Source organism: Leiobunum rupestre, chromosome 10, assembly GCF_980474605.1.
Source record: "Leiobunum rupestre chromosome 10, qqLeiRupe1.1.hap1, whole genome shotgun sequence".
Lineage (NCBI taxonomy): Eukaryota > Metazoa > Arthropoda > Arachnida > Opiliones > Sclerosomatidae > Leiobunum > Leiobunum rupestre.
The window spans coordinates 50,041,633-50,057,937 of record NC_143393.1 but is presented as its reverse complement, the minus strand read 5'-3'; the positions used below and the strand labels follow the sequence as shown (position 1 = coordinate 50,057,937).

The following is a 16,305-nucleotide window of genomic DNA, read 5'->3' as shown; positions in this document are numbered from 1 at the left end:
CCGATGGAAATAATTATTTTCGCCGAAAATTATATTTAATAAAAACTAATACCAATATACAGTGGGACTCCTGAAGCAATCGAAATGAAAACCGTGACAGTCAAGGCTACAACCATATAGAGTTAAGAATGTTTCCTGGAGTACGCCAATTTGCCAAGAATTTCTGTATTTTTCGCAATCTAGTTAAATTTACGGTTTTCAAATCCGGAAGTAAAAACTATTCACGTAAAATGAATTGCTTTCGAAGTAGTTCTTAACAAGATTTACGAGAACCGCGTCTTTAATACATTCACGTTTCAAATTTAAAAAATAATAAAAATTGGTGCTCATAATTTTCTGGATAAAATTAACACAATTCATATTACATTGAATTGTTTATTCAAATTACCTGCGCTTTTATCAAATGAAGACGTTTAAAAATATCCCAGGCTTAGTATTTCAAATTATGAATGGGGATGTTTGACCTTACCAAACCTTGTTCTTAAAAAGGGGAAATGTTTCACTTGACGCACCCTCTCATGGTCCCAAGATATTTATTTTTGTATTTTCAGGCCTGAAGATACAGACGTCTATGTTTAATGTGGTTCTGGTAAAGAATGGATGCGTTGTTAACATAAAACAATCTAGGCCTTTAAACACGCTAACGCAGTGTTGTGTTCAAATTTCCTTGGACGAGCCTTTACGCTGAACGTTTTACGGAAAGGGGGAAGACAATTTTCAATTTTTCCCCTTTCCGACGGCAGCAGGCGCTAAAGCGGCTAACCAATGAGAATTGTACACAAGAAAATACACTTTTGACGGGTTGCGTTCTCCTTGTGTGGGGTGCTGTGTTTGTTGCTCCAAGGTGGCATGTTCCATTCTCCCAGTACTAAACTTTATAATGATAGCTTGCTTCACCAATGACCGTATCAATTTTACCGTAGCTAAAGACTGCTAATAATCTGCCAGTTCCTACTAGTCTTTGGCGCCGGCAATTTTTTTATACTTACCGAAAATTTAAATTGGCCAAATACTGATTAATCACTGAATAGGAACATCAAATTGACTACTACACAAATCAAATCCATCATGGTTTTTGAAAGATGCTTCATTTATTGAAACTGATAAGTGTACGAGGGGCTGATCATTTCCAGTAATAATAATCAAGGCATCTTACGACGTTTAAAGCTATTAATTCAGCTGGCCTGGCTAAATTGCGTAGGAGGGTAGAGGCAAGTCCTACATGCCCCGCGAGCCAATAGCTCCCAACACACACTATTACCGTTAACCTCTACAAGTTTTTATTGAAAGGGAAAACCGAAGAACTCGGGGGAACTTGCTAACTCTATGCAGAAGGAGTTCCGAAAGTGCCAGAAACTTCGCCACCACACCTGTAGCTTTAACTGTACGTAAATGATTAATCTGATTACAGATTTAGCATTACCAAAGGCTGTAATCAGTTTCTTATGCCTGTAATGAGTGTACACAATTTTAGGCAGTACAAACTGTAATCAACCGATTTCGTTTTGAATATGTCCATTTGGTTACCAATAATGTCCGTCCTTCGGCTAAAATTCAGAAGAAATCAACTAAAACTAAATTTAACTACTACAGGTTATTTGGTTTGCTTTGCCTTTAGGTTGGAATTATATAACAAACGTTTTGTAAATTTTAAAATTACTCCATAAAAATACAGGAAATTATTTAAATCGATAATATTTCAAACTCAATACTGGACTAATCTCTGTAATATATGAATGTGAGGACAATTTAAGATGTAATTATTGTATTTCGCTAATAACAATTTAATTTATTTGCACTGTTATACAAATACAGAGCGAACATAATCATAATGGTTGTTCATCTATTCGGCTCCCTTCTTGTGCATCAGTCTAATATGTGTCTTCATGTGAGTACCTTGACGAAATTGTTTTTTGCACAAGCGGCATTCAAATGGTTTGTCTCCAGTATGCACTCGCACGTGCTGAGACAATTCGCCCGATTGTCTGAACGATTTGGAACAGAAATTGCACTGATGGCATTTCACATTGTGTGCATCCGCCATGTGCAGTTCCAGGTAAAAACGGCGAGTGAAACATTCGGAGCACATGGAACAAGTATACGAATTATTTCCCGAATAAAGAAACTTGTGTAGATTAAACATGTGTTCGGTTTTAAATCTTTTAAAACAATCTTCGCATTGAATGGGCGTTTCGTTGGAATGCAATTCCATGTGCTGCTTTAGGCTCGCGATGTCCGCGAATTTCTTGTAACAAACGTTACACTGGGGTTTCCTCTTGTAGGTATGCTCGTTGCCATTGTTACCTTTATAGCAATAGCTGTTCACCTGGGGTTTTTCTTTTGAGTGAGCTGATCGAACGTGTCTGTTCAAATGCGAAATCTGCGAGTAAAGGGTACCGCAGAAACTACATTGGTGTGCTTTAGCAGAATGCGTTTTAGCGTGACATTTTAAGAAATACTCGGTTAAGAACTCCTTATTGCAAACTGTACACTTGAACGGTTTGTCTTTCGTGTGAAATACCATGTGTTTCTTCAAGGACCTCTCGTTGGCGTACGTTCGATGGCAAATTTCGCATTGACGCGGTTGTTCAGCGTGGACCAACTTGATGTGCTGAACCAATCTATACTCCAATGGAAAACATTTACCGCAAGTTTCGCACATGTAAGAATTATCGCCAGTGTGGTACAACATGTGACATTTGAGGCCGAATCGATTTGTGAATTGTTTCAGACATATTGGGCACTGGTGATGTTTTTCGCCTTTGTGATTCGACATGTGTTCTTTGAGTAGCTGACGGCTGTCGAAGGACTTGGCGCAAAGAGAACATTTGAACGACTTTTGTGGCTTGTGTGTTTTACTGTGGATTTTAAAGTTACGAAAATCGGCGAAAGTTTCGTCGCATAATTGGCAATCGAAAGGGTTTTGATCCGAATGACTTCGCATGTGCAATTTCAAATTTACGGCTCGCAAAAACACTTTGCTACAAACCTCGCATTTGTTTAATTTCTCATCGCTACCGTGATCTTCCGATATATGGGACATTAATTCTTTGTAGCTCTCAAACAGTTTTTCGCACAACTTGCATTTATACGTTTTTATATCTATAAGTCTCAATTTTTTGACCGCTTTGCTAGAGGCTTTAATTTTTGATTTAGTCTTTAAAATCCTATCATTTGTTGTAGTTTTTGTGGGTGTTTTGTTACTAATTCGATTGATTTTGCCAGCGGTTTCAATGGTTTCTTTACTATTTTTTACTGCCGTTTGGTTTAAATCTTGAGTATTCATACCATTGAAGTCTTTATTGGTCGCATCGTTCGAGTCTTCATAATTCGTATCTCTCAAATTTTCAGAGTTCATTGCGTTCAAATCTTCATTGCTTATACCAATAAAATCTTCTCTATTGACACTAGTTGCAGCTTCGGATTTGGCAACATTTACATATTGGGTGACAACTCCGTCTCCAACGAGATCATCTTCACTCCACAAATCGGTCGCATCATCGAGTGCCAACTTCAAAGAGCTTGGTTCAATCTCATAATCAAAAATTTCAATTTCATTTGATAAACTGCGCGCGTTCTGGATTACCAATGAAAGCTCTGGAGCATCGGAAGACGGCATTTCTACGTTATCAGGAAGAATACAATTTTCTGCAACGTTTATTCGAGTAATTTGACAATTGTCGTGATGGGTTCTCACTGATTCACGGGCCATATAATATACGATTATATTCTTTTTCATAAAACGCTCATTTCTGTGAATGAGTTCGAAATGAGATCTCCAATTTTGAAGTGATAGAAAAGTGATACCGCAATTGTGGCACTGATGATATCGATGATACGCATTACCCTGGTACAAAGGCAAGACGGAATATGATTCGGTATGGATGTCAATCGGTTCTCTTTCTAAATAAATAAAAAAGATAAGCCCTGATTAAAAGAAACAGCAAAAATTAGTTATGACACTGTGGCCTTGGTTCACTATTTGTGTCGGAGCGAGCGAGGTATGCTAAGAGTTTAAATCAGGGTTGGCACTTTTTTTTATAAAAATCAAATCCATCGATTTTTTAATTTTTTTTTATTGAATTTATTGATTTGTATACAATTTATGGCTCTTTCATTGTATAATTAACGGATATTTTACTTTTATCAGTTTAGCTAATCTTGAATTAAATGAAATATTAATTTAATTTCATTATAATTTAAAATTTTAGTTTGTTAAGATTTTCTATGTATTTTAATTTCTTAAGAACCTATTATTACCAATTTTTATTCCCTCGTTGAAATACATTGTGTAATTTAAATCAACGATTTTTTTCAAAAAATCACTTGATTTAAATCTTGACAAATTTGATTTAAATCTTGACAAATTTGATTTAAATCAGCCAACCGTGGTTTAAATATTTTCAACACTGCACCAGCGTGTTCTATGAACTGATGTAGTTTTCTTTTACGCGTTCTAAAAAACTAAACTAATACCCGTCGTAAGTTATTATGTCTAGAAGGCATAGTTTCCCAGTTTTAAAAAATTACCCGCGTAGTACTGACACATGGAAATTATATATTTATTCCCTTGGAATGTCTAATACGGCTCCAGAAACGGGAGGGGCTTAAATCACATCGAATATAAGACGTGGCGTTTGTTTTCAAATTGAATGGCTGGCTACCGTCGCTAAGAAATTGCGCCCGGAATGAAAATTAAGGTCACTCACTCGGAAAGTAAACTCACCAGAAAATGCACCCCGCGTGCACACTGAAGAGCTACGGAAATTGGTCATGTTCTTCGGGGAAATGGCCAAGTTCCGCGTAAAATCGCGTATTTGGATGGTTAAAAAAAGAGCAAAGGAGGTCATAATAACCTGCTACACTAATTCTGAAGGAACCAGACTAGTGACTTGTGAACCCAATGACCGGTGGTCGGGTTAAATTGCGTAGGAGGGAGGTGGCAAGTCCTTCAAGCCACGCGAGCCATTAGCTCTCTACACTTACAGGTAACCTCAGCTAGTTTGTATAGTAAGGGGAAACCGAAGCAGGGCCGGATTAACACTCTTGGGGGCCCTGTGCCAAGTAGTATTTGGGGCCCCTAAAAACTGAAAACCTTACTTTGGTGCTGTATGACTTTAGTCTGAGATAAATTTTACGAATGAACTTAAAAAAATATTTAAATAATAATATTAAAAACAAATTGAAAACATATTTATTTCGAAGACGGGGGCCCCTAACCTTGGAGGCCCCTGTGCCATGGCTCACTTGGGACATGCCTTAATACGGCCCTCTAATCAGCAGGAAGATCTCTTACCAAACCACCGCGGAATCGGCACGGTTCTAGAAAATTATACTCAGGTGGGCCCATACTGCAGGGAATAATAGGGGCTGGGGGAGGAAATCAAATGGAAGTTTATATAAATTATAAATTTTTGGGTGGGCACGGGCCCATTGGGCCACTCCCGTGAACCGCGCCTGCCGCGGAAGAAGTGATTCTGAGTTTTCATCCAGTGCCACAAGTTAGGATTGAACCCGGCTTCCTCTTGCTGCGAGACTAGAGTCTTAACCACTTCGCCACCCCACTTACATTCGACACAAGGCTGAATGTCGACTAGGCGCCTAGTCTAGCTTAGCACGTGATGATAAAATAAGCAAATATGTAGAATAGTCCATAAAGGAAAAGGATAAAAAAGCTAAACCCTAAACAAATTTGAAGAAATTTAAAAACTTACAAATAGCTCGTACCGATAGGTCTTCGAGCAAACAAAAAGACGGGAAACTAGGACCAAATAGATCTTCGAGTGAAATATCCGTTGTAAACTACGCCCGTTTCTCTGGAAATCATCAGGGCTACCACACATTTCCTTAGACATTCAAAGTGTTGACATATAAAGTTTTCTGCTAAAGGCTACCTAGGGTCTTGGTGGTATTTAATCCACCACTGACTTCAGACCATTAAACGCTAATGATAAGTCAGGCTTCAGGGCTACCACACATTTCCTTAGACATTCAAAGTGTTGACATATAAAGTTTTCTGCTAAAGGCTACCTAGGGTCTTGGTGGTATTTAATCCACCACTGACTTCAGACCATTAAACGCTAATGATAAGTCAGGCTTCAGGGCTACCACACATTTCCTTAGACATTCAAAGTGTTGACATATAAAGTTTTCTGCTAAAGGCTACCTAGGGTCTTGGTGGTATTTAATCCACCACTGACTTCAGACCATTAAACGCTAATGATAAGTCAGGCTTAATGCCACCTACCACCTTTTACTCAATCCAAGACAAATGCCTTTCAGACATTATAGATCTAGCGAAAGATATTTACGGGGATCAAATCCAGATGTTTCTACGCAGAGATGATCTAGACGCTGATCCAATGGGGACCATATGTCAAGTTCATTTTCTGAACTTGGGGTTACTTCTATATTCGTTGCTGATGAGCTTTCAACCATATTTTCCGTTGACTCGCTCCAATTCCATCCAGCTTCTGCATCTGAATATTGCATAACTGAATATCCTTCGGACACATTTTTCCTCCTTCCGTTAATTTTAGTAACCTTAAAAGTGTGAAATGTTCTATCAAAGAGGTACTTGGGTATTGTACATAAGTACGTTCTTGGTTCTACCAGAAGGCTAAATCATTTTCCATAAGTGAAGATAGACTAATAAATTACTGATAGCTTTGTGTGGAGTGACGTGAAATTGACGTCATATCTAAAAATAATAGCGCCACCAGCGAGATAAATACGCGACTTAAAAACGAATTTCATGTCATATCTAAAAATAATAGCGCCACCAGCGAGATAAATACGCGACTTAAAAACGAATTTCAAAGTGTCGGTCCTACGTCATCGTTTCCTGTGCGGGTTCGCTAGGATAAAGAGTTGAATTAGGCCTAATGCCTTGGTCTGAGGTCCAACAAAATGAATGTTCATTCCAGAAATGGCTCTCAGTAAAATCAAGCATGACACACTTATGGAGAATAATTATAGGCTTATGGTTCTAGTCATACTTTACCATTTCCATATTAGGAATTGGGTATGGATGAATTTTGGATGGACCATTTCCACCAACGAAGTGTGAAGAGCACACGTAAAATTGTTTTGTTTTTCGGTTGGCGTATCGACTGTCAATTTCTTTCATTGTAAGATCTATCCGACCACAAGCCACTACCCATTTTTCACATTTTGCACGTTCATATTTTACACTGGGAAACTTAAAAAACTTAATATCTTTTGGCGTATACCGCTTGTCATTTTTGCATGTGCCATACGAGCAGCGAATAGAGGGCATTTTTTGTCCTAGACTTAGTCACTTAACGGGAAATTTAGAAACGGCGATTAGCGTTTTCTTTCTTGCCTCAGGTCTTTAAAAAAAGTGAAATAGTATCATCCAAACTCCAATGGTGAAATCACGTGTCTAACTTTACCAAAGATATTCACATATTAGAGAAATTCATAATGTAACTACAGTGAAGATGAGCTGGGCAAAGCAACGGCCAACGTTAAAACACGCCCTAAAATATAATTTCGTAATTAAGTTTATCATTAAGCGTAACGACTAATGTGGGTATTTGACACTACTAAAGGTACTTTTTTTATTCTTAAAACATTGTAGTCTATCAAATTTTGATTAAATAGGTTGAAAGAAAGGGGCTTGATACTTTACTACTTCAATAAGGTTCTCTAATTATTGGCTATTAGTTGGTGAAATTTAATTAACAGAATTCCATAACTTTAAATTAAGAACCTTAAAAATTACTCGAAACTGGACTCTGTACTAATTTAAAAGAGTGGAGTAGTGGTGGTTTAGAGGCATTACTTGAAACAAGAGCCGATTGAAAACAAATGCTGTGTATTATTATATTAAACGTTAGCAAAACAGTAATACAGTAGGACTCGTGACACAAGAAAAATAAGTTCATGAACCGTAGTCGAAACTATGGTTTGGTGGATTCCGTATTTTTCTTGCTAGGCCAGTAGGCGGGAAGTAACTAACATTCAAACAAAAATGTATTTTAAACTCTTGATATATAAGAAACCAATATTAGAAATTTTTTATAAATACCAGCAATAATTTACGTACTTAAATCATACATTCTTATATACTGCGAACATTGTACTAAACCAACGATTGGACTAGTGTCAAAATATATCTGTTTGAATTACGAATCTGTATATTTCTTTAGCTCATCATATCCTTGATGTCAGCCAGTTTACCTAAGCAACATTTATCCATTTCCTGATGAAACTTGCCCTGAAGATAATATTTCTCAGTCATCATTACCTAAAATGGATCACAGCACAAAATCTTAAATAGAAAATAAGAAATTCAACGTTATCTCCCTCTCGATCAAGGTTTTAACGAAAAAAATCTGAAACCCGTAAAAATCTGTAAATCTAATACACTTGGTTTTTCATTTCAAGAGAATCTTTAAGGTGGATTTTTGACGATGACGAAAACTTCATTAGTGGAAAGAGGTATTACCAATTTTCCAAATAAAGCGGGTATGTTTGAAAGTTAAATATAATACACTCATAACAATGTGGCGTAGTTAGGGGGAAAGAGGGAGCGGTCCGCGATGGGCATAATTTTTGAGGGAACTATTTTGCCCACATAAAGTATTGATAGGGGTGGAAGACAGCTAAAACCTTAGGAACCGCCCCTGGCACCAATAGCTCTAGCTATGCCCCATCCGGTACTAATGAGGTTGAGAGAAAGGGGTCTTAGAAACCATTGGAAGGCTGAGGGGCATTACCCCTGCCCAGTACTTTATTGGGAGGATCAAATAATTTAGTTTCCCCCTTCAAATTATCTAGTTAGTTCGAATCATAGAATTGATGAGTTGATTTAATAGGTTTAATATAGCAAGAAAAGTGAGCAAATTCTTTAAACCAGGCAAAATAGCAAAAGGGAAATCTATAGCCTTTTTATAATTTGCGTTAATTCTAATGAATTTCAGTTTCTATATCTCCAAAGTTGGTATTGTTTTGACTATTTTGCGTAGTTTAATATTCTGTCACTTCAGACCAACGGGAGCTCTCGTCTTTTTGTTTAAGGAATTCGCTTTTCATGCTGTCTACTTATATCAGAGTTTTAATTTTTGGGTACAGATGACGAGGCAGAGACAGCAATGATGATGTACTGGATGCTAACAAATCTAATTAAAAACCTCTTCTTCCCTAAAATGTTAGTTTATCTGTGAGTTCCCTCGTGTATCTGTAAGAATTAACATCGAGCTGGTGATAGAGGTCACTCTCAATTATTTATTTAAAAATATATATATTTTACAGGTAATATTATCGATTCTTCAGATGACCCATCTAGTCATGAATGTTTGCGAAGAACGCGTCTAGTTCCGTTAACCGTTTACAGTCAGTGCCACGAATGCGGAATTACATTCCTGTCCGTCGAATCGTGGAACCGACATTTGCAGAACGTACACGGAGTTGAAACCCCTTTTAGTAAAAAAGTTATCCTTGTTTATTACGTTGACAAATCAAAATTCGTACATCTAAACGACATAATGAACGAAGAGCCCGTGTCCGAGAAATCGTCAAATCCTGGTAATAATAAAGCGCTTAAAGTGGGAAAAGGTAAATCAAAGAAATGCCAGTTGTGCGATACCCAATTTGTCAATTTAAAAGAATTCAGAGTACATCTAACTGAAGCGCATAAGCGCAACAAAAATAAATGCGACATTTGCCCCAAGACGTTCTTCCAGGCTGTTTCTCTTCGTTCGCACATGCGCAGTCACGTAGGTGGAAAGACGTTTCGGCGGAAACGAAGCGACAAAGATTTCGCGGACGTTCGGAATGATGCTGACGGCAAATCGGAAAGGTCATACGAATGCCCAGCTTGTAAAATCATATTTAGCGATCGCGCTAGTCGCGCGGAACATATGAAATCACATGCCGGAGAAAAACTGTATCAATGCGAGCTGTGCCCCAAGCGGTTCAAAGATAGAAATGGTCTCTCCGTGCACATGCCTTACCACACGGGCGCCAAACCGCACATGTGCGAATCTTGCGGTAAATGTTTCTCCCTACGCAGTAACTTGGTAAGTCACATGGTAACCCACGCGGAAGTTAAACCATACCAATGCCACGTTTGCCAGAAACAATTCGCATCCGCCGTTCACTTTAAAAGGCACAGTTCTACGCATTTGGAAGTTAAACCTTTGCAGTGCCCGTTTTGCAACAAAGCCATCGGCGACAAATACAGCCTACAACGACACGTTCTTACGCACCGAGAGAAGTCGCATCAATGTAGCGAATGCGGCAAACTATTTTCGCAATCCGGGCATCTGAGACGCCACATGAAAACGCACGGTGGAGAGAAAAACCACACTTGCGATATTTGCCAAAGAAGATTTCTCGAGTCCGCGTATCTTAAAAAACATATGGCCACACACGCTGATCAGTACTGTTCTCAGAATCTTCAGTGCGACGTCTGCCAAAAAATATTCAAAAATCAAGACGGTCTAAAACGACACGAGAAAATCCACTCGGACGACTCTTTCCAGTGCGATGTTTGCCAAAAGAGATTTCCTTACCTTTCAGTTTTGAAGACTCACATGGTGTCTCATGGACGCGAAAAATCTTTTAGGAGCAAAAAATTCTAACATAGGAGTAACCTTTCGAGTGAATCTAGCGAGTTCATCCGAGGAGACATCTAGATGCAATCCACCGTATTAAATAATGAAAATTACGTCCTCAAACTCATAAACGTTGCATATTCTATAATCTAGCTAAAAGAAAGATGGAGGAGAACTTGCTATTGAAATTGGAATTTCAACAAAAATTCTCCAAATATTGCACATAGGTACTAGTTACGTAACTGTAATGTGACGAATTCATATATTTCCATAATAAAGGTACGATACGTGGAATGCATTTTTAACTTTTCAATTTTAATTTAAGTTCACTAAGCTCCCGAAAAAAATAAATGAAATATTTATAAACTTCTTCAATTTTGTCCTTGGTACATTGATCCAATTGAAGATTCAGATTGATGTGCATTTTTGAACGCTCTACTCAAAGGGCTACATTGATCGTTTGAATTTGAGGGTGAGGCTACATAATTATGTATTTTACTCGCGAAGTAAAAGTTTGGAGGGATAGGGGGGGGGGGATTAATTTGGAGAAAATGGAAGATCAAACGTAGAAATAGTGTCGCCTGGTGAGAGCTTCGAGAACTAACGCTAGCAGGCTTATTGATTAATTGCCACTCGACGGAAACGCTACCTCCATCTATCTACTTTTTATTACAAAACACGAAACAAGTGGGTTGCTACTCCATTCTAGTGCAGCCTTCTATCTACCTAGAATTATTCGAATTGAAAAGAATAGCAACCGGCACACTGACACTTCAGATTATTGTGTCATTTTTGGTAAAAATTTCTTAAATTGGTAAAAAATAGGTCGATTTTCGATTTCAATTAAGATGTAATTTCAGAAGACGAACTTGGGCGTTAGTCCATCGTTGCCAGACGTACGATAATTATCGTACATGTCGATAATTTCGAGATAATTTTTGGGAAATACGATATTTTCAATGGCGTACTATATAGTACGCATTTTTCGATAATTCAGCTCACGCGTACGATAATGTACGATAATTGTTTTTTAGTTGGCTGAAAACCAGTTAAAACTGCGATTTTGAAACATAAGTTTTCAATCGGTCGAATTTTAGTGACTTTGTGGAGAACGGCAACGCCATCTTTCCTAAGAATAACGAATTATTATTCATTTTCTTTTGCTAATGGCGGTTTAAATTTTGATCGATTCATCTTAATTATCTAATTATTATTATTATTTAAAACATCTTGTAATAAAAGGTGGAAGATAATTAGCTGTCTGCAGTATCTGGAAGGAATAATTTTTTGTTTACCGTCGCGTCGCACGGCCAACTATGAACACGAGTTAACGAATCGAAGTTGGCTTGTGATATGGTATTCACGTGATTTTGTTTTCCTACTTTAACAAGTTGGTTAAGACCAAATTTACTTTATAGTTTCGCCCATTTGAGTTTCAGGAACTGGCAACGCTGAGCGTTAGGGAAATTTGAGTTTAGATATCTAAACAAATGCGATATCCTAATTTCTTTGTTTCCCTCTTCTCTCTGTCTCCATTTCGCGTCGAAATATGGTACTCACACATTCCAAGTGAACAATTCAATGATAGAAACTACATTACTCTCACGTAAATCATTACTAACAATGTAAGTTATATCACATAAAATTTGAAAATCTTATTTTTCGGTTTGTCTAATCACGGACTGTAAATTTTAGAGGACCGGTATTCCCGAGGTATTTTATGCCCCGTTCACCGATCAGGCTGACGGGAGACGCTCAAGGTCATAAAAAAAAACTAAAGCGCGTGTCTTTCGGGCGGGGGGGGGTCTATCTCTATGCGTGGTACAAATGACCTTGACGGACTCTCTCTCTCTCTAGATGCTCGGGGAAACCAAAATTCTACAGGGGAAGGCTACGCTTTACTCGTCCTCTAAAATTTACAGTCCAAGGTCTAATTCGAAGCGCTGTATTCGCAACGAAAAGTTTCAATAGCGCCACGTAGTGGCGATGAAGCCCAACTACAATCTCGAGGAAACAAATCGGTCAGATAAGGACAGTTAAATATAAACGTGGGGTTTTCTTCATTAATATCATTGTTCAATCAATTAATAATATTAATAAATACTTTTTCTTGTAAAAATCATCAGCAAGGAAGAAAGTGGTACGACTTAATACTCAATACTGAAGGTGAATATTGTTTTAAAATGAATTTATGAAGTAAACCTTGACCTATTGCCCACATGATTTTTATGAGTGTTTTTGTTTTATAAAAATACAGTTTAAATCAGATTACCATTATCGAAACAAAGTGAATTGTATTCAACAAGTAGAGGAAAACTAAGAAGTTATCATGTAATTTCACTGGAGTATTTGTCAAACTGGAAGGTTACAAAATAGAGGCTTTAGTATTTTATTTTCCGAAGATCCAACATCACGTAACTTTGGAACTAAACATTGCAATTTTCGGCCTCTCCGTAGGGCATCTAGTCATTTATTCAAAGAAAAGCATGACTGTCAAATAATTGAATTGAAAATTGACAAAGAGTTTGTTCATAAGCTTATGCTTCAATTGTAATATGTTTATTTTAAATATTTTTTAAAAACTACATTAAGTCAAATAAAATTTATTATCTGCCAAAATAGATGTTGACAAATTTACTACAGCACTCATAACAGTGAACATTTTATCAGCACATGGTAATAAATCCCAGGGTATGCTTTTATGAAAAATGTTGCACGTTTTCAATCTTTGAATTATACGCTCGATATGAACCCTAGCACTAGCAACTTTTTATGTAAGCAAAGCGTCTTAATGGGAAAATTGTGCCCTCGTCTTAGTTTTTTGCCCTGCCTTTCTTAATGAAAAGTGGACTAATTAATTTTAACACTCCCGGTAGACAAATCTTCAGTTGGAAGTTCTTTAACTATTTCATTAAGAAGTTCCATTGATTGAATTCCAGTTAAACACACAACAGTTTGTGGTTTCAATATGCCGCAGCTAGCAGTTACTTTACATTTATGTTCTTCATGCGTATTTACTGTAATTCCTTTTTCTAAAGTACGAATGACATTAGCATTTTCAATGCATTCAGCTTGATTTTTTCCACCAGTTTGAGGTTCTCTCCTGGCATTATACAGAGAGGTTAGTCTATTTAACCATTCATTGTATCTACTAGTTCTGTTTTATGATGCTTTGGTTGATTTTCTGTCACGCATACGAATAGGCAGATTCTTGGAAGGAATGACCGAAGGTCTTAAACAATGTCGATACTGCTTGAACTGATCTGTTGATAATTTCAAGATTAAAAAAACTACCACATTTTTAATAAATAATCCAGCGTAACATTGTCTTACCTTTATAGGCTTCAGGAATAGCTAAATTTGCAATTTTCCTTTCTAAAATGTGAATATCAAACAACTTTCGTTTTACTATGTGTCTTTCCCAAGCCTTATCTAATTTTGGTAGCTTTGAATGAAAACGATGAAACCGCATACCTTCCATGGTACCATTGTTATTACAACCATACAAAGTAACAATTTTTAAGATAAAAGGTCTCTTAAAACGACCTTAATTTGATTTAATAGTAGGTTGTTACGAACGAAATAAACGTAAACGTACGAAATCTTCAATCTGCACTATTATGTCGTCTGGTTTGTTTCCTTTAGATCGCGCCATCTTGGAGCGACCGACGCGCCACCTTTTATTTCTTTTCGATGCGAATACACCGATTTTAATTTCATTATCCCTTTTAGCATATGTAACATAATTACTCATAACTATGCCACTAGCTCTATTTCTTCACTAACGGTTTGTTTCACTGATATTGCGTCATCCGTACTCTACGTAATATTTGACGTCATATTTGATGTAATATTTGACGTCATCGAATCTCAAATGCCGATTATGCCATCGCACAATTAGCTCTACGTCTGATAAATCGACGGCCATTATTTTAGTAAACAAACCTGTTTGAACAACCAAGGCTTAGTAGTTAAAATGAGATACAATATAGTGTCCAGTGCTGTTAATGCAATGAATTTGCAAATTAATGAAGTTTTCGGAGACTCACGTTCTAAAATAAATTTGCATTGTCAAATAAAAGAAGCCTAAGAAGCAGGTTTTTTCAAAAAAATAGTTGAAATTCAGGTTGAGCTTTTCTGGGGAGACTGGGGCATCTACAAGGTTCGAGTCTTTGCAGATTCTTTTGAGCCCAGGCCTAACTCTTCTTGGCTCAAAGGCATCTACAAGGTTCGAGTCTTTGCAGATTCTTTTGAGCCCAGGCCTAACTCTTCTTGGCTCGGTATGGGTTTTAAAAACGCTGGTGGAATATCCCACTTCGACGACCTGTTCCATTTTTGGAAAGCGATCACTGAACCGTATTGGTAATTTTCCCCAACCTTTTATTTTTCTAAACTACACATTATTTTTTATAAATTTCAATAAAGCTACATTGGGTTGACTAAAATTCTGACGAAACAAATTCCTTCTCAATTTAGAGGTTTTCCATTGGCTGAAATAAATATGTTAGTAGCCAATAGTGTGACTTCCAAAATTACTAGGATGAATAAAAAGGTTAAAATCTAACGTAGTCCACCTTTTTACAGGTTCGTGGTGAATCAAACCATTAGTGAAGATTTTTGAATGGAATAAAGGTACAGTGGCATACTTATGAGTAATTATGTTACATATGCTTTTAGTTTACATATAGCTACGCAGCGGCCAACGTGTGAAGTTTTTAAACGGCTGAACTTAATATGTTCTAAGCAGACGAAAATCCAGCAATTTATTAGCTTTTCGTGTTGGCCACTACGTGGCTCTATGTAAACTGAAAGATGATTTGCCATTTTGAAAATTTTATTTATTCAACATTTAAATCATTTGGTGGACAAATTATTTAACTTTTACGTGACTGAGTTTAGAAGCATAAATGTGCTTCTCGCAACCGATTGTTATTGTTAATGGCGGTGGCGTGGTAGGCTGAAACCCGAACAAGGGCTCCTTCAATAGGTACTTCAGTCTTTAAAAGTCCTATATTGAAAACTAAGCGGATATTCAACTTCGACGGAATATTGGAAGGATCTTGCATATCCAACGTACGCATACGAAAAAGGCCAAAGTTTCATGAAAGCCGAGCTTACCAATTTGATAGTAAACCCCAACTCTCACAGCAGATTGGGTTTCAGATACCATCAGTAAACCAGACAGTTTTAAATTTTTTTCCAAAGGTGGTACTACTAGACCAGTCAATGTAGACACTGAACGCTTCATCAAAGTGTATTTGAAGTCATATTATATGAGCCCATAGTAGTGGATCAACTGTGCTTTATTTGGAGGCCCTGACCTTACTATTGCTTCGTCTCGGACTCTCTTACCTTTCGGAAAGTTCTGGACCCTAGACTTAAGCCTACTCAGCCAATCGATTAATCTGCCATTGATCTACGCCGATTATTAAAAAAGTTATCTGACCAAAGTATTGAGGAAATAATTTAGTGTGGCTACGATCCCAATTAGTCGAACTTTTACCAACCATTATGGTACAGCATAAGGACACCCATAATTGCAATCTCAGGACCTATACTTAATTGCATTATAAAATTAAGAACACTTATTTATAAAACACTAGATACAAAATGGGGGAAATCAGTTATTGTTCTTTTGATATCGAGGGAATAGTGCTACTTTACTCTAGTGATGGTTAGGCCTCCACAACTATATTGTTAATTTCTCTATGTCAAATAAACA

At 37.2% G+C, this 16,305-nt stretch overlaps 2 protein-coding genes across 7 annotated transcripts; one reads left to right on the top strand and one right to left on the bottom strand.

Moving 5' to 3' along the window:
• Window positions 1-1,741: 1,741 nt before the first annotated feature.
• On the bottom strand, window positions 1,742-7,726 carry LOC149926145 (uncharacterized). Of its 2 annotated transcripts, XM_090160697.1 has the most exons (4): window positions 7,416-7,726; window positions 7,004-7,352; window positions 6,312-6,543; window positions 1,742-3,903 (listed from the first exon to the last, which is right to left on the bottom strand). In XM_090160697.1, exons 2-4 carry the CDS (start codon window positions 7,277-7,279, stop codon window positions 1,844-1,846), a joined length of 2,568 nt encoding a protein of 855 aa, XP_090016823.1. In that variant the 5' UTR covers window positions 7,280-7,352; window positions 7,416-7,726; the 3' UTR covers window positions 1,742-1,843. The 2 variants fall into 2 exon arrangements, with proteins under 2 accessions (XP_090016823.1, XP_090016822.1); XM_090160696.1 differs by having other exon boundaries at window positions 7,004-7,726.
• Window positions 7,449-10,841, top strand: LOC149926144 (uncharacterized). 5 transcript variants are annotated; one of them, XR_016476969.1, is made up of 5 exons: window positions 7,449-7,574; window positions 8,175-8,343; window positions 8,413-8,466; window positions 9,100-9,175; window positions 9,280-9,361. XR_016476969.1 is itself a non-coding variant. In XM_090160699.1 (4 exons), exons 3-4 carry the CDS (start codon window positions 8,439-8,441, stop codon window positions 10,608-10,610), a joined length of 1,359 nt encoding a protein of 452 aa, XP_090016825.1. In that variant the 5' UTR covers window positions 7,449-7,574; window positions 8,175-8,343; window positions 8,413-8,438; the 3' UTR covers window positions 10,611-10,841. The 5 variants fall into 5 exon arrangements, 2 of the variants coding, with proteins under 2 accessions (XP_090016825.1, XP_090016824.1); XR_016476968.1 differs by having other exon boundaries at window positions 9,100-9,364; XM_090160699.1 differs by lacking the exon at window positions 9,100-9,175 and having other exon boundaries at window positions 9,280-10,841.
• Window positions 10,842-16,305: the final 5,464 nt, after the last annotated feature.

What these genes read in the sequence shown, in the direction of transcription:
- LOC149926144 (XM_090160698.1), top strand. Translation starts at nt 8,439, where the DNA reads ATGACGAAAACTTCATTAGTGGAAAGAGGTATTACCAATTTTCCAAAT. An exon ending in CAATTTTCCAAATAAAGCGG is followed by an intron (nt 8,494 to 9,279) that starts GTATGTTTGAAA and finishes TATATTTTACAG; the next exon opens with GTAATATTATCGATTCTTCA.
- LOC149926145 (XM_090160696.1), bottom strand. Translation starts at nt 7,279, where the DNA reads ATGCCCTCTATTCGCTGCTCGTATGGCACATGCAAAAATGACAAGCGG. An exon ending in CAATTCCTAATATGGAAATG is followed by an intron (nt 6,544 to 7,003) that starts GTAAAGTATGAC and finishes CACACTTTTAAG; the next exon opens with GTTACTAAAATTAACGGAAG. An exon ending in AACATCTGGATTTGATCCCC is followed by an intron (nt 3,904 to 6,311) that starts GTAAATATCTTT and finishes TTATTTATTTAG; the next exon opens with AAAGAGAACCGATTGACATC.